The sequence below is a fragment of the Anarhichas minor genome, unplaced genomic scaffold (assembly GCF_050575085.1).
Source record: "Anarhichas minor isolate MPS153535 unplaced genomic scaffold, ASM5057508v1 ptg000007l, whole genome shotgun sequence".
Classification (NCBI taxonomy): domain Eukaryota; kingdom Metazoa; phylum Chordata; class Actinopteri; order Perciformes; family Anarhichadidae; genus Anarhichas; species Anarhichas minor.
In genome coordinates this window covers 20,778,727-20,800,852 of record NW_027466453.1, presented here as the reverse complement: position 1 = coordinate 20,800,852, position 22,126 = coordinate 20,778,727, and the positions used below count along the sequence as shown (strand labels likewise).

At 42.6% G+C, this 22,126-nt stretch overlaps 3 protein-coding genes and 3 non-coding genes across 7 annotated transcripts; 1 reads left to right on the top strand and 5 right to left on the bottom strand.

Moving 5' to 3' along the window:
* Positions 1-362: 362 nt before the first annotated feature.
* Positions 363-3,989, bottom strand: rpl3 (ribosomal protein L3). The gene is made up of 9 exons (XM_076086555.1): positions 3,864-3,989; positions 2,844-3,036; positions 2,414-2,582; positions 1,936-2,071; positions 1,562-1,748; positions 1,220-1,482; positions 1,041-1,136; positions 824-943; positions 363-481 (listed from the first exon to the last, which is right to left on the bottom strand). The coding sequence occupies exons 1-9, from the start codon at positions 3,864-3,866 to the stop codon at positions 437-439; spliced, it is 1,212 nt and encodes a 403-aa protein (XP_075942670.1). The 5' UTR covers positions 3,867-3,989; the 3' UTR covers positions 363-436.
* On the bottom strand, positions 557-687 carry LOC142945321 (small nucleolar RNA SNORA54). The gene has a single exon (XR_012952938.1). It is a non-coding gene; the product is annotated as a small nucleolar RNA SNORA54 (small nucleolar RNA).
* Positions 1,812-1,905, bottom strand: LOC142945324 (small nucleolar RNA U83B). The gene has a single exon (XR_012952940.1). It is a non-coding gene; the product is annotated as a small nucleolar RNA U83B (small nucleolar RNA).
* Positions 3,243-3,373, bottom strand: LOC142945320 (small nucleolar RNA SNORA54). The gene has a single exon (XR_012952937.1). It is a non-coding gene; the product is annotated as a small nucleolar RNA SNORA54 (small nucleolar RNA).
* A 441-nt stretch (positions 3,990-4,430) lies between the features above and the next one.
* Positions 4,431-12,443, bottom strand: slc25a39 (solute carrier family 25 member 39). Of its 2 annotated transcripts, XM_076086556.1 has the most exons (12): positions 12,002-12,443; positions 10,509-10,614; positions 9,867-9,926; positions 9,607-9,657; positions 8,812-8,921; positions 8,659-8,726; positions 8,144-8,268; positions 7,893-8,066; positions 6,976-7,085; positions 6,506-6,587; positions 6,337-6,417; positions 4,431-5,680 (listed from the first exon to the last, which is right to left on the bottom strand). In XM_076086556.1, the coding sequence occupies exons 2-12, from the start codon at positions 10,603-10,605 to the stop codon at positions 5,562-5,564; spliced, it is 1,077 nt and encodes a 358-aa protein (XP_075942671.1). In that variant the 5' UTR covers positions 10,606-10,614; positions 12,002-12,443; the 3' UTR covers positions 4,431-5,561. The 2 variants fall into 2 exon arrangements, with proteins under 2 accessions (XP_075942671.1, XP_075942672.1); XM_076086557.1 differs by lacking the exon at positions 9,607-9,657 and having other exon boundaries at positions 12,002-12,439.
* A 67-nt stretch (positions 12,444-12,510) lies between these two features.
* On the top strand, positions 12,511-21,940 carry grna (granulin a). Its single transcript, XM_076086554.1, has 13 exons — positions 12,511-12,670; positions 13,443-13,583; positions 14,213-14,350; positions 14,452-14,580; positions 15,281-15,362; positions 16,163-16,269; positions 16,452-16,605; positions 16,710-16,811; positions 17,507-17,613; positions 18,370-18,678; positions 19,440-19,676; positions 19,789-20,046; positions 21,131-21,940. The coding sequence occupies exons 2-13, from the start codon at positions 13,443-13,445 to the stop codon at positions 21,272-21,274; spliced, it is 1,908 nt and encodes a 635-aa protein (XP_075942669.1). The 5' UTR covers positions 12,511-12,670; the 3' UTR covers positions 21,275-21,940.
* Positions 21,941-22,126: the final 186 nt, after the last annotated feature.

Here is a 22,126-nt window from a genome sequence, read left to right as displayed (position 1 = left end):
AATTTTCAGATCAAATGATCAAGACTCTGGAGCCGTACTAGAGTTCTAAAACCAGAGCCACGTCAGCATTATAAAGCTTTAAAAAATGAGTGAGAAGTTTTTGCATCGAGTACTATACTATTGCTTTTAATTGGTATTTTTACTTCAGTGTTGTAGCTTCACAAGTTTTCATCTTTTGATTGACTTCCATGAGCCGATGGTATATGTATAATAAGTTGAAAGACGATACACAACTTTCCATAAACATTAACTCATGTTGAGCGCATCCATGCTAAACTCATCCCATTGGACAATATTAGCAGTTACAGCAAATACCTTTATCAATATATAGTCACTTAAATAAAAACTGCGAAGACATAATCTTTGTTTTTTCTTTTTATTAAACAACTCTGCAGAAAGGTGAAGGTGGTAGTCAAAGCAGAGCCATGCGAGGACTTTATGCAGTCTCCTCCTTGACGATGCGGTCCTTCTTGAGTGGTCCCTGTGGGAAGAGAGGAAATAGAGAAATCAGTTTTATGCTAAAACGTTGAGGTCCATGCGTCTGCTCAGAGCAGCCACTTGTTTCCAGAGAGTGAACAGGGAGCAAGCACAAGGCACTGCTCCCCTGCCTCACCGGAGCATCACTATAGCACTGGAATGGAACCCAATGTTCACACTGAAGACTGAACCAGGTTACGATCAGTGCAGGGAAACTTACAACATGCAGGAGATTGAAGTAATGCTACGTTTAAGATTTGTTTGGGGCTCGTAGTTTGTTCACTCGTATCTTAGCGGTGACTAGGAAAATAGCTGTTATGCACATGAAGGATCGAGTAAGTCGTACCATGAACGCCTTCTTCTCCTCGGCGGTCTGGAAGCGCCCGTGACCGAACTTGGAGGTGGTGTCGATGAACTTGAGGTCGATCTTCTCCAAAGCACGACGGCTGGACTGCACCAGCAGAGACTGGAAGAGGAAGGAAACAATGAAGTTAAACACTAGCTGCAGGTACACAGGAGGCCAATTAGGAAAATAGGTCATAAACACTACAATGTGTCCTCACCTTGCGCAGAGTCAGAACCCTCTTCTTGACTCCAACAACACAGCCCTTCACCATGACGAAGTCATTGGTCACATCTCCATAGTGGACGAATCCACCCTGTAATAATAAAGGGGGGAAAGTGAGTTTCCTTCCAGTAAAAGTTGCATTAACTGAAGTACGGGATCATCACAGTCACTCACCAGGGGGTTGATGCTCTTGTTGGACAGATCGTACTCTGTGGAGGCGTTGTTCTTCACCAGCTTCCCGTCCTTGGTGTGGTAGCCCTGGCCAATCTTGTAGATCTTCTTGTTGATCTCTGTGCGGTGGTGGTAACCCTTCTGACCAGCACGAGCAACAGAGAAGGCCACACGGGCAGGATGCCAGGCGCCGATACAGGCAACCTTACGCAGACCACGATGGGTTTTGCGGGGAAGCTTCTTTGTGTGCCAACGGCTGGTGACACCTGGGAGGACGAGAGATTTTAGTTATTACTGAATGGATACACAGCTCATCAAGCCTACAACTCTCTGAACTGCTTTTACCTTTGTATCCGTGGCCCTTGGTGATACCAATGACGTCGATCATCTCGTCCTGGGTGAAGACGGTGTTGATGGCCACGGCCTGCTCCAGCTTCTCGCGGGCCCAGTCCACCTTGTCTGAGATGTTTCCACCGTTGAGCTGCACCTCCATCAGGTGAGACTTCTTCTGCCTCACGGGCAGCAGACGCATCTGCACAGATATTAACGCAGGTCAGAACAGAGACAATAATCTGTACAGCGACATGTTTAGCTGTGTAGTCTCAGAAGGAAGGCAGCATGGAAAGATCTCCTCATATGTGTCGGGCGCCATGCCTGACGCAAGATCCGTGGTCTCATCACTGACAAGACATAAAACAGGCTAACCTAACAATACTAACCTGTGTGTGGGCGATGATGCGGATGACCTGGCAGTACTTCTTCATGGAAGCAAAGTCCTTCTCCAGCTGCTTCTTGCCCTCGTCGTCCTGCCATTTCTTGCAGTATTTGGTGAAAGCCTTCTTCTTGGACTTGTACCTGAGAGCACGCAGCGTAGAGAGGACAGAGGTTGGCACTGGTCCTTCATAACCCCGAGAAGGGGGCCAGCGGAAGAACACAGTGCATAGCTATTCGCCCTCCCCCTCCATGTGGACAGGGGTGCTGTACCAGCTAGTTTTCGGCTCATGGCGCAGTTTCTAAGAAGCACTTTCCACTGGCCAGAGGAGCCCGGAGCTCATCAGGGCACAGGGCACCTGAGCGGAGCTGCCAGAGGGGCCACCGTAATGTTAGACTCACTCAGTGAAAACACAGATCTTACATAATTTCCACTGGGCAACTAACACGCGCTTCATGTACTTAAAATTATTGTGTTTGTCTCACCAGTTCCTGTAGAACCGACGTTTGCATTCGTCACTGACGTGCTCGGCGAAGATGGTCTTGAAGGACCGCAGGCCACGGGGTGTGTTGACGTAACCCACAACGCCGACCACAATCATGGGAGGAGTCTCCAAGATGGTCACGGCCTCAACCACTTCTTTCTTGTTCACCTCTGCAGAGGAAAAATACAAAAGTTAAGCTTTACACATGTGACAAGATCTGTTTTTAAGTACTAGTGTTCACCATTCATTGGTATGGACTGCGCTCAGTGCTCGACATTCAGCAAGGGTTTAAAGCCCATTATGTCCGCCCGTCGAGAGACTCATCATAGACAGAACTCAATATTTAAATAACTAAAATCACAACACATATGCTGGACTTGTAATGTCTGTAATAATTAAGTTCATAATCATTTTAATCAGATTCCACTCACTGGAGCCAGGTCTGTCGACCTCGCGGACAATGTGTGTCATGCCGGCCTTGTAGCCCAGGAAGGCCGTCAGGTGCACGGGCTTGGTGGGGTCATCCTTGGGGAAGCTCTTGGCCTTACCCCGGTGACGACGACTCCTTTTGCGGGGCAAGAAGCCCAGGGATCCGTGGCGAGGAGCCGAAAATTTACGGTGAGACTGTGAAGGGAAGAAACAGTTGACGTTAGCACCGAGCTAACAACGATGCTGTGCTACCTCACGTGACTTAGCTTTAAGCTATTAGGTCTCGGACACAGTATGGCTAGCTTAACATGCATTGTTATGTAGTCGATCACTGTGAGAAGAGATACAAGATTCAGCTGTATGCTAAAACGTTGAGGTCCATGTGTCTGCTCAGAGCAGCCACTTGTTTCCAGAGAGTGAACAGGGAGCAAGCACAAGGCACTGCTCCCCTGCCTCACCGGAGCATCACTATAGCACTGGAATGGAACCCAATGTTCACACTGAAGACTGAACCAGGTTACGATCAGTGCAGGGAAACTTACAACATGCAGGACATTAACAGTAATGCTATATTAAAAGAGATAAAAGCATAGCTAACCTACTTTGAGGAAACTGCAAGGAAACAGCTAACCACGCTATTGGCATGGTTAGCATTAGCTCACTTGCATGCATGGTTGTCAAACTGACAAAATCGAGAAGTCTCCTAAGCTTTTATTCAGTAGCCACTAATTAATTAATACAACTAAATATTCAATAATAGTTTCAGTTATGTTTATGTTGGAAATTAGAAGTAGCGGCCTATGTCAAGCTGCCATTTTGGATCTCATGTTGCCGGCATGACTAAGTCTGAATCCCTACTATTGAAATATCAGACTGAAATAATACAAAAATATATCCAAGACAGTAAGAAACATATTTTATAAGAGTAATATGAGTGGCTGAAATATGTAAATTGTGACGGATGTGTCAGATACCCGATGGATATCTGTCCACAACGCCAGAAGCAGAGAGATAAGACTCACCATCTCGTCTCCAATCCGATTCAAAGAGGCCTGCTTAAGGTCAAGACGCTGGTATATATACACAGCAATATCGCGAGATTCGGCGAGACTATACTACGATAGAAGGCCCGCCCCCGTTTATTTCAGAAGCTGTTGTTTAGCTCAGCAGCCACTAGATGTCACTGTTTGATGTTACAAATCATCTAAATACATGAAACAATACATCTAATAAATATTAAGACCTTTTATGTTATTTACTTGGACGATACAAAAAATATGTATTTTAATCGAATGACATTTGTCCCATTCAAATTCATACTGACTGTATTTCACATAAATTAGCTTGGAAACAATCTTGTGTTTTAGTCAATTTTGAATACAACTGTACTGAAAGAGTTACTTTGAACTTGTTTGTGTATTTAATGAAATGTACAGTTTGGTGTTTGGTTCATGTATTTTCTTATTTTATTTATACTATTGTCATGCCCTATATTATGCACAATAGCCTTTCTCAATCCTAACTAATGTACATATTGTTAAATTATGGTCATTTACAAACTCCGAAATACAAAATAATCACACGTGATATAAAAATCAAGCTGTCTCAAAGTTTATTACCATTTCATTTATACACATTCTTTTACACTTTTCAGGTTACGGCAGCAATATTTTTGATCCAGTGTAAATTCAAAGCATTTTATCACTGGCAAGCCCCCGGGGGAAAGTTTGGGAAGCCTCTTGTGTTTACTTCCTCACGTCACGTCTTTGCAAAATGTAAGACGATCGCTGTGGAATCAGGAAGCTGGCAGCAGCAGCTTCCACAGAAAATTGTGCTCAAATCTTCTTCAATTCTTGTAATATAATCATAGCATAAAATGCTAAATTCATGCACCAAAGAAAACACATCTTCAGAGAAGGCGTGCTTAATCAGACTTTGTGTTTGGTAGACTGTAGTTTCCTCCAGGTATGAGAACAGAAAAGAGGCTTTCACTCAACTAAACATAAAAACACGTTCTCGTCTGTCTGATTAAATTACACAGAACTTGTCTTTGCAAATGTAAAGTGCTACAAACGATCAAATCTATCCAGTACACAAAACACATTTGTCAGCCATCTACTCGGATGTCAAAACATATCTTGCTGTACTGCTTCAGGAATGCAGTAAAGCGAATGCCGGGTGGACCAGCTCATCTGGATCCTGTGCTGAATGGAGCTCAACACGCCACGCAGTCGGACTCAGGCAATGCAAAAAGTGGGAATTAGAAAGTTTTCCTCTGACTCATGCAACAGTACTGATGTGCAGTTTAAGCACTAAAGAAGGTTTGAATTTTCCCATCAAGCATTTATGCCGCTGTCCTCCACAGATTTATCATTAATATTGTAAAATGTGCATCAGTATTCATGTAGTTTGTCCCCTCGCTGAAGCACTGAAAAAAACATCTTATTTTAAGATAGCTGTTTAAAGTTCATCACACATAAAGTTTGTGGTCCAGGACAGAATCTCTCAGTCTCCAGACCTGCTGCTCATTGTTCATTCAAGTCTCATCACCGTCACTGTGTTTACATTTCCAGAGAGCAGCTGTGAAATGTGGGTGAATCTTCATCATTTATGTTCACATGAAACCAAACCCAGGCACTGCCCGCTCCTCAAGCTTCTGTTTGAGGAGACGTTGTTCTCGCTGTCCTGATAATAATGAAACGGACAGCAAACACAACCACTCAGGATCCCAGTCGCTCTCGATCAAGGTTCATCTCTTGGAAGAAGGCCTTTCCAAACTCGTAGGTGCTGATCATGACGGCACACGCTGGAGCCACTTTGATCACTCTGGGCATGAAACCTGGAGGAAACGCACACATACGTGTTCACTGACGAGCTTTTATTTATTACATAACACAAGACAGAAGACAGTAAGGTTGAGTTTCACCGACAAGGATTCATTTAATCGAAGATTAGATTCAGAGTTTAGATAAACTAGATGTAAAATGATTAAATCCAGATCTTAAATGAAGCAGTAAATCCAAGTTTATTGATGTTAACCAAAGTTATAATTTAATCAATATGAATTACACAAATCACAACAAATAAATAAATACATTTGCATGCTGTGAGGACCTAGTGAATATGCTATAATAGAGGAGTTCACTTCCACCTGCTCTGTATTCCTTTATAAAACCTTGTATTGTGTGCTAGCTAGTTGTTAGCCTAGCGCCACTCAACTGGTACAGCAGCATTTCTTTCACTCCCATGTTTGAACAATCTTCCTGTTCAGCTCAACAGTTTCCTTACTGAACTCCAGCAGCAGCAGCAGCAGCATGTCTGTCTGTCTGTGAACTTTCCTTCAAGGAACTTGATTATTTTGCTCAATCCAGCTCAAAAAGGCCATTTTACAGGTTAAACCTCCTCCAGTGGAAGTGAGGTTAATACTGGTGATTTAAAGTGAAACCATGATTTAAAAATAAATCCTTGTTGGTGCGACCCGGTCTATGTGTGTACCTGCAAACAGGCCTCTGTAGCCCATCTCAGCCCATATTTCCTTCATCATGTGCCATGTGGACGTTGTTCTCTTTAAGGACGCTAGGAGGAACAGGAAGTTACTGTTTAGAACACACTGCACACACATGAATAAATACATGTCACTTAAGTACAGATGTTAAGTGCAGACCTCCCAGAGAATCCATCTCTCCCAGCTGGATCTGTCTCCGCGTCTTCACCACGTCAAAGGGCAGCGTCAGGATGGCGGCGATCTAGACACCATGACAGAGGAAACAGTCGTGTACCGGGCAGTACACAGGTGTAACACTTCAAACTGTTCGATATGATCAGTGTGTGAAGGATAACCGTTCATATGAGCAGCTGTATTATTGTAGGAACATAACCGTGTGAATGTGGGTCAGCTCCTGACTCACTGCCCACAGCTGGAACCTGAAACCTTGTTGTTTCAGATATTTGAGTGTTATTGTGATACAGTTCACTCAGTTCAAGTCAGGGTTTTATTGTATTTGTTCTCCCTTTGAGTACAAGCTGAAAATATGTTGGATTACATCGAGTCATGTATTTTATCTTGTTATCATGTTGACTGGTTGCAGCACCAGGTGAACAGGTGTGTGGCTACATTAGAGGTGAAGTACTTACAGCTCCAGAGACGGCTCCTGCTGTGAAGCTGATGGAGAAGTTGGCCTGAGTCACTCGGGACCGTTCACACAGCCGGGCCTTCACCAGTTCATAGTTAAACCAGTACAACGCTGCAAACACACACACACACACACACACACACAGGGACGTTTGATGCTTTGTTCCACATGACAGCCATCTTACACTCTGTAGATCGGTAGAGTTTTTCCTCATCTGACTCGAGGTTCTAAGGACAGAGGACGTCTTATACTGTACACACTAAAACTGTGATTTGTGATGTTGGGCTAAATAAATAAAACTGACTTGACGAGTGAAAATATATCATCAAGAGAAGTTTGTGAATAATGGCAGGAAAACTAGAGAGAAACCGTGATGGAGATGTTTTCTTTCCTACCAATACTGTACGTCTAGAACACAAATATTGAGTATTATTGAGTATTTAGAGAATCAACCTGTTAGCCTGAAAGGTGGCTGTAGAAACGAGTTCACATGGAAGGAACAAGTCTAAAAACATTCACATAAACTCCGGCAGCTTAAGTTACTGCTTTGCCGTCTTTCCGTCTGCTCAGAATGTTTCGAACTGTAGTTTGTTTTGCAAAAATATGCTTCAAATCATACTTACAAATCAGAATTATAAACAAGCAGATAGTACAACATGGTAACAGTGTATTCAGCCGTGATCTGACTGCTCTGAAGATATTAAATAACAGCAACAGTCGAGTGAAATATGCTGCAGGAGAAGTTTGATAAGTTTCTATGGAGGAGAAGATTCTTCCACCGTACCAACCAGATTTAAAGTCCACAAAGGATGAATGTTTGAAAGATTGTGCATTTGTTCTCTCTGGAACAGAGATTCTTCTCATTAAGTATCACTATATATGGCATCTATATATGGCATCGTGTGGCGCTGCTCTCACCAGAGAAGGGTACGTCTCTGAGGACGGTGGGTCCCCAGCCCCTCCACAGTGACAGCAGCCCGTCCTGAGCCACAGCCGAGCGGATACACACCCGCAGCTCGCTGTAGGGCAGCCGGCGCGACTGCATCTTGGTCCTGACCAGCTCCAGAGGGCTGATCACCGTCACGGCCCCCACTGCAAACCACACGGGAGTCAAAAACCCGTTCACCACACTGACGTTGGGATATCTACGCGTGCTTCAATGGACTTACATCTGGCCAGACCACCAGCAACTAGAGGGACGAGGCTGCCCTGGAAACCCAGACCGAACCCCAGGAAGTCCCGCAGCTGGTCGTAGCAGGTGAAGTAGATGACCGTGGCTGGTACAGCCATGACCCTGCACACACACACACACACACACACACACACACACACACACACACAATTAAATTGTTATTGATGTTTTTAGGTGTCTAAAATACGTCCACAGCAGTACTTTGCTCTTGTGCCGGTACTGCTGTCTGGTAATACACTGACTATCGAGAAGAACCTCATACAACCAAACATCAAACTGTTACTTTAACCTTCAAAGAAGCTATTTGTAAATGCTGTTTCCATTCTGAAACTATTTACAGAGGAAACACTTTATACTACGACACTCAAAGTAGAAAAAAGCTAAAATACTAAATACCAGAATTAAACATCTATTGGCCTCTGACATCATTATCGCTCTCAGCCAAACCTGAACACAAGTCATCTGAACGTTTTCTTGATTTTAGACACTCACAGTGTTGGAGGTAGTCCGCTCCACAGAGACCTGAGTCCTTCATGTCGAGTGATTTTCACAAACGCATCCTGTGGAGTAAACAGACAAACATGGCTTAGCACACTTTGATTCATTTTGTAGGTAAAGCGAAGCCGCTGATGTTCTTGTACTCACCAGCGTCCCACTGAAATGTGTGGGTGTTTTGTACCAGCTGGTGAGACTGGTTCTATTCTGACACACGTAGATGTGATCCATCAGTCCATTACAATACAGGAAACATTTCCCTGTGAGAGACGAACAACCAGCGGTCAGCAGGGATATAAATACTGTATGAGCCGCAGCAATCACCAGATAACATGTCGAAAACATCCGAAACAAGTGTCTGAATATGAGCATGTTTTACAGTATATGATCCATTTGATTAATGATACATGTGATGGCAATGACCACAGAGTCACTCGATAACACAGGGCTGTCCTTGTCACTGCTTACTTTGTGTGTTTATTTAGAGCTGGTTTAAGATACGACTATTGACAAAAAAGTCAAAGAAACTCTAAAAAAAAGATTATTTCCTAACCTGCTCTTATTAAATACAGATATTAACATGTGGAAATATTGCAGGAAACAAAAACATAACATTTACTAAGACAGGGTTACGTGTGAGCAAGAGTGAAGAAAGGTTGAATAAGAAGCACTGACGTTCATGTTCAACTGTAAAATATCTACCAACATGAAATGGTATTTTACGACCAGGTACAAAACTGCAGCCACACAACGAACAGATAAAACTGAAGACCATGGAGTGAAACAAAAACATACACATGAAACACTATTTTTGTTTTTATTGCCAAGAGATGTTAGTCAGGTGAGCGTGTGCCCCCACACACAGAAAGCTGTGCTGGGCAACTGTGTTTTTTGTGCAACTGTGGTGAAGTTTCAGCATGCAGCGACGGCGGGTCAGATACTTACACTTGGAAGGGCGGATGACGCCGCCCCACGGAGCAGATTCACAGGCTAAAGCTACGGAGAAAAAAAAAAGCAAAAAGCAGGACAGATAAAGGCCGAGGAGAGAGGTGAAGAAACAAAGAACAGGTGTCGTGGGGTTAGAAAAGCATCCAGATGCACAAGGATGGCACTCACAAGCAGCTGTTACAAGCAAAGCCAGTGTTTCATCAACCAAGTTAATCTATGATCTAAAACCACAGAAGAAGTCAAGCTCCTTGTCTTACCGTGGTGCAACGGTGTTTGCTGAGTCTGCAGCCTGATCTTCACAACGTCCAGCGGTGTGACTGTGAACAAATGAATGTAATTATTATTATATTATAGATTATATCAGTCTTCAGCTAAAACTAATGCATTCTAATAGTCCTGCAGTACAAATGAAGGTTAGCACGGTCAGTTTGAGAGTTGTCCTCCCCTCGTATATCAATGATTGTAGGCTAAACATACTGGATAGCTCCAGTTCCTGCTGTGGATTGTTCCAGGTTGGGGGGGAGAAGGTCGTTTTATCAAATAATGTCGGGACTGAGGGGATGGAAAGAGTGCTGGGAGCGTAGGCTATGGCAGCACTGTTTACGGGATGTATTAGTTGATAAACACACCAAGGATGGATCTATAAATTAAGTTACTATGCTACTAGTATAGTAACTAGTACTAGTGAGCACGGATAATGATGGCCAGTAACTTTCATGAAGAAGAAAGTTCTTTGTTTTATCTTGGTGTACCTAAAAAACTGGCAACTTAGTGTTAGACTTTGGGGACAACAAACCAATTGTGTGCACAAGACAAGAACATTGTGGAAAACTGCATTGGAAAGAACAAATTTAACAGACTTAAGTTGCTTTTTCCACTCTTTGTTTTCGTGATCTCACCAAAAATAGACGTGAGGAGGGCTCCAGTGCCAGAAGCCAGCATCTGCTGCACTGGAGAGATCGCAGCCACGGAGCCGCCGCCGGCCTGCTCCCCCATCCTGCCCACCTGTCGGAACAAAAATAAACCCACACAGTGAGAACAATGTGTTCTTTAACCAAACTTCACTTCTGTTTTCTGTCTTTGTCTTCTTGTTATGTAGAACAACTCAAGAGGAGTGTTGGTGTTCTACACGATCAGTTTGTGTCCTGTTATGTCAGATTGTGGATTGTGTGACTCCTGTCAGATCTTGGTCGATGTGAGCTGGGTAAGTCGAGGCGTAGTTGTTATAATGGAGTCGTTGAAACATTGTGATAGCTTATCTACGATGTGCATGTCAGCAGACAGCCAGTGAGAGCCTCACCTCCCAATGAAGGGAGTGCGTAGTAGCAGATAAATAAACATGAACAATAAATACTAATATGGAACAACAACTAATGAAGATAAACTAATAAATGCCCCAAAGAAAGTCTCAGCTTCTGAGATGTGTTTTTTTTTAGAAATTATACACCTGAGGAGCAAATCCAAAGGTAGGAGCAAAGATGTTTCTGCTGGATAAGTAATATTTCAAATATTCACTCCGTCACCTGTGTGGTTGCCATTTGCTCCCCTTGGTACTGTACTTCTGTTCCTAATTGTACTTTAGTGTGACAGTTGAAGCCACTTGGCCCTCAAGGTTTGTCTGCCAAATAAGCTGCCTTTACCAAACAAGGTTTTCATATCAACAGAGCCCGAGACCCCCACTGACAAGGACTCTTACATCTCCAGGACAATTACTTAACCGTTACAGTTACACATCCTTTGCACAACTCTACTACACTTATAACATTAATAACATACATGTTTTAAACGTACGAACGTTTATTTATCATATTTTATTCAAATGTTTCTATTTTTAAATTATGTTTTTAACCATTGCAAGTTTATTGTCGCATACCAATCATCAAGCCAAGAATCAGATCAAAACAATCAATCAAACACAAACATGTCGCCACATGTGTCCTAAACTGACAGGGCGTTTCCTGTCACCTTCACCTGTAAATCACACAACGTTGATGACCTTCATCACGTCTCATTCTGGTTAAAACCTACATGACAGTCATGTTGACAGCACACACGTTACTGAAACAACAGAGCTAACGGTATAGCTGCGTAGACAGTATTATGTGATAGTACACTCTGTCCTCTTTTTACCACCACTAGCTAGCTAAGATCACGTACACAGACAAAATAAATAACGTTACATCTTAATCCACACTTAAGGAGGACTCAAAGTCAGTATGCCAAACGTGATGAAATACATACGTTAACATGTAACGTTAGGTTTAGATAACTGTCAGCATTTAAGTCACATTTAGCTGGGTAGCTAACTAGCTAACGTTAGCTTGTGTAACGAAACAACGTTGCATGGGAAGCTAACGTTAGCTAGCTACACAGCTACAGTTCAGTTGCTCACCTCTACTTCAGCTGCCAGTGTCGTTGTGAAATAGAAGCGTCTTCTTCACCCATTTCAGTTAAACGTTTCCACGTTTATGAGCTATAGCGTTAAGCCCCTCTGTCGTGCTGCCATTTATTCGGGTTGTCCGTTACGGATAACATGTTTTGGATTATTATTATTACAAAATGTCAGCTCTCCTCTGGCCTCGCCCCCACCTGCTGCTGTCGCTCTGGCGCCGCCTGGTGGACACGTCACTGTGGTGCGACGCAGCTGCCAAACAAGTTTATGCCCGTCAGTCAACAGCGACGTGTTCAGACGAAGCAAACGGCCAAAACAACTTCAATGAACTTTATCATACAAATTTCATTAAAAAAAAAAAACCTCTCTCTCGCTCTCGCTCTCTCGCTCTCGCTCTCTCGCTCTCTCTCTCTCTCTCTCTCTCTCTCTCTCTCTCCGTCTCTCTCTCTCTCCGTCTCTGTCTCTCTCCGTCTCTGTCTCTCTCTCTGTCTCTCTCTCTCGCTCTCTCTCTCTCTCTCTCTCTGTCTCGCTCTCTCGCTCTCTCTCTCTCTCTCTCTCTGTCTCGGGGGTGTGTTCACGACACAGCAGGTCTATCGTTTGTCTTATTTAGTGGTGAGACACTTGTGAAACACCTTTCTCCTCACAACAGCCCTTCAGTCTTTAACCAAGGTAAGAGCAAACTAAACGTATTCGTTGAATCTGATACATTACTTGCTTGGTAAAGAAGTAATAACCGTTAAAAACAGAGTTTACAAAGAGCTTTGACAGACAAACAAGGTAATAATAACAAAAACAAAAAGCTCAACACTACGGTAAGAGTTAAACCCGGATAAAACATTACAATAGATGAAACGAAAAAAAACAGAGTGACTTGCAATTTGAGTGAATTGTAAACATGTTTGACAACGATTCACGTATTGCTTAAATTGGTTTAATATTTTCGTGTAAAACGTCCACAGTTTATTCTGACTAGCTGAGATTTTATTGAGACAAAGAACTCTCCTTTCTAATATGCATGTTAAACGAAACTGAAAGTGGTTCTTATTGTGTTGGATTCGCTAAAGACAAAAATCAGGAACAAACCCCAAAAGGGACTGTTTCAGGAAGTAGAAATGAAAACAGAACTGAGTCCCAGACATTATTTGCATTTTTGTTTTTCAACTGTATGAATCTAAAGGTGAGAAATCACCAAAATAGCCATGATTAGTTTCTCAGTCAGTCACAAGTTCATATAGAAATATCTGAGCGGGCTTATTATACTCTGTGTCCAATCGTCTCAGCAGAAGTGAATACAAACATGTTATTTGTGATTGGAGAGGGGGATTCCACATGCACATCTTTCACTTTCTTCGATGACCTGTGTGTGTGTGTGTGTGTGTGTGTGTGTGTGTGTGTGTGTGTGTGCGCGTGTGTGTCCCCCTGTGTGTCCCCCTGTGTGCAGATGCAGAAGTGGGTTGTGATCTGTTGGGCTCTCCTGGCTCTGGTTGGTGCTGATGAGTGTCCAGATGGAGGGAGATGTGACGACGGTCAAACCTGCTGCAACGACCCGGCCAACGGCTATGAATGCTGCCCACTGGATCAGGTAGACATGGTTCCTGCATGTTGTGCATCATAATGTAACACGGACAGAGTTCATGCTAGCCAGAGATAGCCACAGTTAGCCTTGACGTAACCCTTTGGTGTGCTAATTATGAATCACTTATTGCCATGTATTAAATTATTAATTATTAAAAATGTACATTGACGGAAACCTGAAAGAATTCAGTTTATTTGCTGATACTGTGTGTGCATGTATTCCATATACATGTGAATATTTTTGCTCATATAGGCTGATAATAAGTTAAAAAAAGACTTTGATCCTGTCCAGCTGTCAGCCTGAACACGTTAAACCTCTTTACTGCTCTCTGTTGAAGGACAGCACAATTAACTTAACGTCTTCACAAGATAAACCCCAGTAAAGTTATAGTGCTTCCACTTCAGTAGGATGCTTTGTCCCTTTTGTCCATCACATAGTTGCATGTAAATATGAGATAACCCTTCTTGTACTCTAAAATAAAAAGAAATGAAGGCTGAACAGTGGTACTATTCAGGCTCACTGGTGTTTTATCACTTTATGAGCCAGATAGAAGCTCAGGCTTCACTCAGCCAGTGAGATAGCAGTTTTACAACTTTGTTAGTCAAAGTGTCCCTACTACTGCTGTCCCCTTGCAGGCTGAGTGCTGTGAGGATCACATGCATTGCTGTCCTGCGGGAACAATCTGCAACACAGCCACGTCCAGCTGTTCGAACTCGACCGGGTCCGTCCCCTGGGTGGAAAGAACTTCTGCTGATCAGCCCGGACTCTCCAAAGTGAGAACAACAGACACGCGTTGCTTTCATCATAAGACACAGAGAGTGAGAGTTTGACACATCTAAAGCGAGAGCCCCCTTTTCCCATCATGTCCCTGCAGTCCTTCAGGATGATCAAGACGTACATGGTGGAGGTGGACGACAACATCTGTCCTGATCAGTCTCGATGCCCAGCTGAGTATTCCTGCCTGAGGGGCTTGACAAAGTTTGGCTGCTGTCCCTTAGCTCAGGTAATGAAACCGTGTCCGACACAGACATTACATGTAATGCAGTTTATTCTAACAGCTCATGGTCAAACAAAACAAACAAGATCATCACAGAGGTGAGACTGTAACATCAAACATTGTTCAACTAAATTAGCACTTTCGCAATTACAGCAACTAAACAGTTGAGTGTTATCCCTACAAGTATGAGAGAGTGCATTAGTGTCAGTCAATTTAAAACTAATGTTAAAAGATGGTTGAAAGACACGCAGTCATGTTGACATGTTAACCCTTTCTAAAGAAGTGCTACACGGTCATTTAAGTGACAAACTGGTAAAAGAACAGTAAAATATGGACCAAAACAGTGAGGTCCATGGTGGAGTCCACTGGTGAACCACTCGTACAGTAACACTGGTAATATTAAGGGTGCATATGTTACGCAAAATGTGTCCTCTAAAAGCCCCGTGACTTCCTGTCACAAGGAGGAACATTTGCTGTTTTGGTGAAACAAGCATTTTCACTTCACTGAATACAACAGGAAGTACTCTCTATTATAACGCAGCTTCCTGCGTTTTGTTGTAAAGTTGTCTGCTGGATTGTTTTAGTCTGACATCTGAAGGTGCAATATAGTCAAACTACTTCACCTGTTTGGGGTAAAGCAGTTAAGATTGAACCCTTGTTTCTATAAAACAAATATATAAATTCATGATTTCCTGACCCCTGACAGGGAGTCCCCTGCTCTGATGGGAAACACTGCTGCCCTGAGGGCCACCAGTGCAGCGCAGACAGCCGCTCCTGCATCAAAAAAGGTGAAATGCTTCTTCTCACTAGCACAACATATTACTAGACAGTCTGGAAAACTGTCTGGGACTTTCTGGCACAGCGCTAAACTGGTGTGAATGTTGTCTGCAGGACTCAAACTACTTTGTGTCAATGGGTAATTACAAATCTGAGTGAACGGAAATGACACCTGCAGGCTCCAGTCTCGGGCCTCTTCTATTCAACCATGATTAGATGTACAAAAACGTCCCCCTGTTAAGCAAAGATGTATCCGAAATAATTGTTTTTTGGAGCCAAAGAAGAGCGATTAAAAGTCAGTGTTCAGCTTCAGTCGCTAACGTTAAAGACCACAAACCAAGCTAGAAATCTTTGTGTAGTTAATGTCTGGAATTTTAACATCAAGCACATTTCAAAATGAGCCCACAATCACCTTAAGAATATATCAATAATCAAAGGACTGTCTTCAGGGTTATTGAAGTGTTTGTACTGGGAAGTTGATTTAACTTAAAGGAAAATACCCGCTGAGTTACAGACTGGGGGCTCAGAAGGGCCGGGTTGTTCTTTCTCGCAAAATTTAGCGACTTCTAGAACTAGTGCTGCTTGCTACTTTCATTGTAAAAAAGTTGTCAACACTGGGCTGTTTTTTTTTTTGTTTTTTTTTTAACTATCGTGCTCTTTCTGGTTTATTTGTGTCAAAGCCCTTTTAAGTCTCGTGTAAAGCACTTTGTATTGGCTCGTTGTTGAAGGGTGCTGTGCAGATAAACTGGCCTAACTCTCATAAGGGGTTTTCATCTCAAGCATTTTAAATGTTTCCGTTATGTTGTTGCAGAGCTTGTGACTGCAGTTCTGTGCAAAGATGGAGTGTCGGAGTGTCCAGATGATACCACCTGCTGTGAAACCACAGAAGGCACCTGGGGTTGCTGTCCCATGCCAAACGTACAAAATGGCTGATCTTTTCATTATAGACATACACTTTGAAATTCTAATAGTATAATTGAGATTATGAATGAGGAAAAAGTCAAATGTTGGATTTGCATGTCCGGTTATCGTGACTTTATGTTGTCTTATCATGTGTGGCTCTAGAGGTGATACTCCATGTGTCTTTACTGTCCAAACAGGCTGTGTGCTGCGTGGATAAGACACACTGCTGTCCTGAAGGGACCACATGTGATCTTGAACACAGCAAATGTGCTTCCTCATCTACCAAAAAAGTAACGCCTATGTGGGCCAAATTCCCTGCTAGGATAAGAGCGGACTGGGAGAACCAGAAAGGTCAGATTCATTATGGTTAACTACGGGTAAACTTACTTCCTCATTCTGACTAATTATTGCATGAGTGTTTATGCAGCGATAGCAGTGTGTGTTTCCTCTTTCAGAAGGCGAAAAAGTCACTGCAAAGACAGCTGTTGAAGTCAGCACAGTGAGTGCAGTTCCTCCCACAGAGAAGGACGAATCATCTTTCACCAAGGCAGCTGCAGGTGAGGTGTTCATCATGAATTTAAGTATGTATAACAAGCACACACACCTCATACAATATGTATCATAAGATGCACATAACGAGCCCAGATGCATGAGTTAAATGTAAAAACAGACCTTTTTTTTCAGCAGACGTTATGCTTTAATAACGTTAATAACGGCTGCATTCCATTTAATGTAGGGGTGTCCGTGAATGCAGGACTTAAGGCCCTGATCAGTTTCTTTTTTTTAAAGCTAACATTAGCTTAACACAAACCATGGACTGTACGCTACCTGATGGTTAACAGCACAGTTATGTAACATCCCGTTAAAAAGTTAAATTATTTTAACTTTGGACGGTGATGCCGTTTACCATTACCTTCCTGGCCTCATCTCATTTTACCGTCCTGCTCTCGTCCACTAACGTGATATCCAGTTTTTGGTCCACTGTCTGCCTGATTCCATGTGGACGCAGCATTACTGTCACAGCTAAATGTTGTAAGTTGCAGCATTTCCTGGTATGACTAGACGAAATGTCTGTGGGAAAGGTCTATCAAAGCTAGTACAGCAGTATTCTTCCTGCATGCAGTAGGTGTGGTAGTAATAGGTTACCGATAATAGTATCAGTAATGTATCATATTTTGGTAAACTGATTCTAAAGCCGTAGAAAGTTTTTTTCAAAAGCATCAATGTGGCTGTTGTCTATTTGCTGAAAAAGAAATACAGGTGGGGAACGTTACATGTGACTCCACCCACTATTGTCCTGATGACACCACCTGCTGTAAGACTGCAACAGGAGATTGGGCCTGCTGTGATCTACCTGAGGTAAACACACAGTGCAACATGCACACACAAAGGATGAAAAAAAGTTTTTAAACTACCTTCCTGAGGATTTTCCACTGGATTGACCTCCTAGATGTGCAGATAGTTTTAATAAGGTGCCACACTGTTATGTTGAATTAATAGATGATACAATGTTGTCATGAAAGTTTCACACGTTATTTCTTTAAAGGAATAGTTCAACTTTTTAGTTCAAATAAATACGCTCATTTGCTTTCTTGCTGAGATTCAGTCGAGAAGATTGTGACCACTTTTATGTCTGTACGGTAAATATGAATCTAACACCAGTAGCTAAAGTTAGCATAAAGAGCTAGCTTAGCTTAGCACAAAAAAGAGGCTGTTGTAAATGTTAGTACGAAGGAGATATGACGTGTTAACTAGTGAGTTTTTGGGGTTCTGGTAGGTGGATGTTGTTACCTTTTGGACAGAACCAGGCTAGCTTCCTTCAGTTTCCAGTCTTTGTGCTAAGCTAAGCTAACCCGCTGGCTGTAGCTTCATTTACCGTACTGTCATGAAATTGGTATCAAGCTTCTCAACTAACTCTCAGCAAGATAACAAATAAGCATATTTCTCAAAACATTGAACTATCCTCTAAAGTGTATTTGACCACTTTTTGCACTCACTGATTTTATCTTCACATGAACATGTCTTCAGTTTGACTGACAATTCTCTCTCCTCATGCGTATTCACACATCCAGCAATGCCTGTGGCTGAAAGCTTTCTTGTCACTTTGTTCAAAAGGCCGTCTGTTGTGACGACCACGAACACTGCTGCCCGCATGACACCACTTGCGACATGACCGGGCTCAAATGTGACGGCATCTCGGGCTCAACGCCCATGAAGCAGAAGATCCCCGCGTTTGCCACGGCGGCACCCACGACAGTGGTCGCTCCAACCCAGAGTCAGGACACAAGCACAGAGCCAACTGGAGCCGAGGATGAGGAAGACGAGGAGCGCATTCAGTGTGACCCCCACACCAGCTGCCCTCAGTCCACCACCTGCTGCTTCATGAGCTCGTCTCAGCAGTGGGGTTGTTGCCCGCTGCCACAGGTGAGCACTGAAATATGCAATAACAAGGATTTTTACCGCCTCATAGCATAAAATGATCATCACATAAAAGACTACAAATAATAAACTATGTTAATAAATTAATATTTAATGCTTAATAAATTCAATAAATGCTTTATAACACCGCATAATGTAGTGGTAAGCAGCTATAAGGACATTTTATGTGTTTATTAATGTACAGTTAATACTTTTTTTATACTATTACAACTTTGCTATTATTAACGATAACGATAGTTATCACCGGACTTCCGACAGACCTTTATATCATATTTCAGCTCATTGCTTTGGTTTTCCAGCCCACGGCTTCACTGTTCACGGTTCACTCTCATTACTCCCATTTCAATGGCAGCAAGCAACCAAATTGATTGTTTCTACACTAATCACATACAGGCCGTTGATCAACACCAAGAGCTCAGCAGTTAAGCAGCCAGCTGAGATTTCTGAAAACTTGTGTTCAGATTGTCTTTAATTTGTAAAAGTGAGACCCAACGAGTATAAATGACAGTACGGTATCACTACTTTGCATGGTGAAATAGTTCCCGCAGTACATTTCTACTCTCCTCTGTATTATTTCAGCCTCAGGCCACAATCACTAATTTCCTCAGGCTGTCACTCTAAAGTTACTGATTAATTAATGCACTCACATTTTTGCACTCTTCTTAAGTTTGTTAATTTAAAAGAAGAACTGAAAACAGTATGGATGATGTGAAAGTAGCACTTTCACTCTCACTTCCCCCCCACAGGCAGTGTGTTGCGCTGACGGGAGCCACTGCTGTCCCGCCAACTACATGTGCAACGAGAGGAAGACCACGTGCACCAAAGGAGAAGTGGTGATTCCCTGGTACACCAAGCTTCCTGCCACCACCAGCGTCGAGGCCGATTCCAGCTCTGTGCAGTGCGATGGGCAGATTCAATGTCCCGGACAGACCACCTGCTGCCGGCTGTTGTCGGGCGAGTGGGGCTGCTGCCCGCTGCCAAATGTGAGCGCTGCACATGGAGAGATAACCGTATACGACACACTATCAGTCAGGGTGTACTTATGTAACACAACGGATGTCACTTCCACTAACCTTGTGCATGCTGTGTCTGCAGGCTGTGTGCTGCTCGGATAAGGAGCACTGCTGCCCACAGGGTTACACCTGCAACGTGGCCTCTAACTCCTGTCTGAAGCTCATCATGCTGCAGGTGGAGGCCGTCCCGCTAACACGGGTGCATCTGGCCGAGGATCAACCCATGCCCATTCCCTCAAAGCACAGAGACGTCCAGTGCGATGAAGAGGCCAGCTGTCCAGATGAAACAACCTGCTGCAGGACCTCGGCTACTACATGGGGCTGCTGTCCATATAGTAGTGTATGATAAACAGTCATAACTTTAACTTCTAAAGAAATAGTTTGACATTATGGGAAATATTCATATTTGCTTTCTTGCAGAGAGTTAGATGAGAAGATGTCAATCTCATGTCTCTACGATAAGTAAGAAGCTGTATCAGCAGCTGTTTAGCGTAGCTTAGCACAAATACTGGAAACAGGGGGAAACAGCTAGTCTTGCTCTGTCCAAAGGGAATAAAACCAACCTACCAGCACCTCTAAAGCTCATTAAATAATGCATCGTATCTTATATGCAGAGACATGAGAGTGGTATCAAACGTATCATCTAATACTCCAATAAAAAAGAATGTCAGGCTTTTTCTCTAACCATAATGTAAAGCTAAGGCTGCCTTTACACAGTCAGGGAGATACCTTAGAGGCTGTTTTGTCTCCTTAATTAGAGAGAATTTAACGTGTATTTTTTATTTTTCAGTATTACAATATTGTACAATGTTTCTTGTCTTCGCAGCCTTTCAGTTACAAGAAATCCCAAAGAATGGGATCTTTTTAAGTTGTAAAACATTGTTATAGATGTAACTACTGTATTAGTATGCTGCTTACATATTATTGCATAAGTATTAATAATCAGATAATTCTGCAAAGTAAGGATTGAACAGCAGAGATGTGGAATAGGCCACAGGAGTCGCACTTGTGTGCATTTTTGCCACCAAAAATAATCAAATCCTGTGATATTTGGAGTTGTTATTACAGCCAGCTTTAATGTGGGTTTGTCATAATAGAAGGATGATGGTGGAGAAACCTGATGTCATATAGCTGTGTCAGTTGGTTGCAGTAGTTGAAGTAATTCATTTGTTTTAGCACAATGTTGAGGTTCAGATATAATAGTTTAATAATGTAACTAATAATATTCTGGAAGGAGACATACTTATACATTTAATACTTGAAACTTGTTGCTAATACCTCTGTACTTTTTCTAAAGTAACATTTTAAAGGCTGTTTTTCATATGTGATAGACTAAATTTAACCACTATCTTAACTAAAGCACCTGTTTCCTCCACCACCAGTTGTCAGTTTTACATGTCTTCCTTCCTCTGTCTTCTCCACAGGCGGTGTGCTGCAGCGACATGCTGCACTGCTGTCCCGCCGGCTACACCTGCACCGAGACTGCAGACTGCATCAAGAGCACCAGGCTCCGCTGGGACAAGTGGCAGGTGTTCCTCGGCAACAAAAAGAGAGCTCTAGTTTTGTGAGAACACCTCCCCTGCACTGGCATTTGTTTCTGCATAATGCACTAAATGGGAATAATGTAAAAGAGATTTTATCCTAATCTTTGTGGTGAAGGTGAAGGGGATGCTGTTTAATTGAATTGCACTTGGGGTTATGATGTTCTGCAACAACAACTACATGCAACAAGATCAGGGCATCAACATTTTAATGACTCATTCTAAAAGTCAGATACAGCCTTGTTATTCCAAGCACAGTTGCAAGCTAGTTAACTACCTCCACCCATTAAAAACATCCACAGGCAATGTGATTGTATTCCCTGTCAAATCTGTTTTTGTATGTTCCGCTTCAGCTGCTTTGTACTGCAGAGTGCACTTCTATCAATAATCAGTCACAATTCAGAGCATAATTTCACATGATTTTATCATTTTTAAAACATTTAATGTAATGTCACCTCATGATGAGTGAATCCTCTGTAGTGCTGTTTTCTGGTCAGTACTTCAGATATTGGATATATTTGGGGCATAATCTGCAATGAATCATTGATTTTAAGTGTTTTAATTGTGTGCATCTTGTGTTCACTTGTGTTAATTTGGGTTTTAAACACACCATGATGCAAACATGGAGAGATATTCTACTCAGTGCTTAATCTGCATGAAACTAATAAACAAGAAATGTATTGTATGACATTACACCGTGTCAAATCATTCCTGTATGAATACTCTATCAAAGCATCTGTTTCTATAAGAAGAGAGGGAGGGAAAGGCATAAAAGAGGACTCCGCATTAAACGCCTGTATTTCCTTATCCGTACTTCCGGGATGGAATTCCACTTTTCAGGATGACGTCGTACAGTTTGAGCCTTTTCTGACGTCAGGC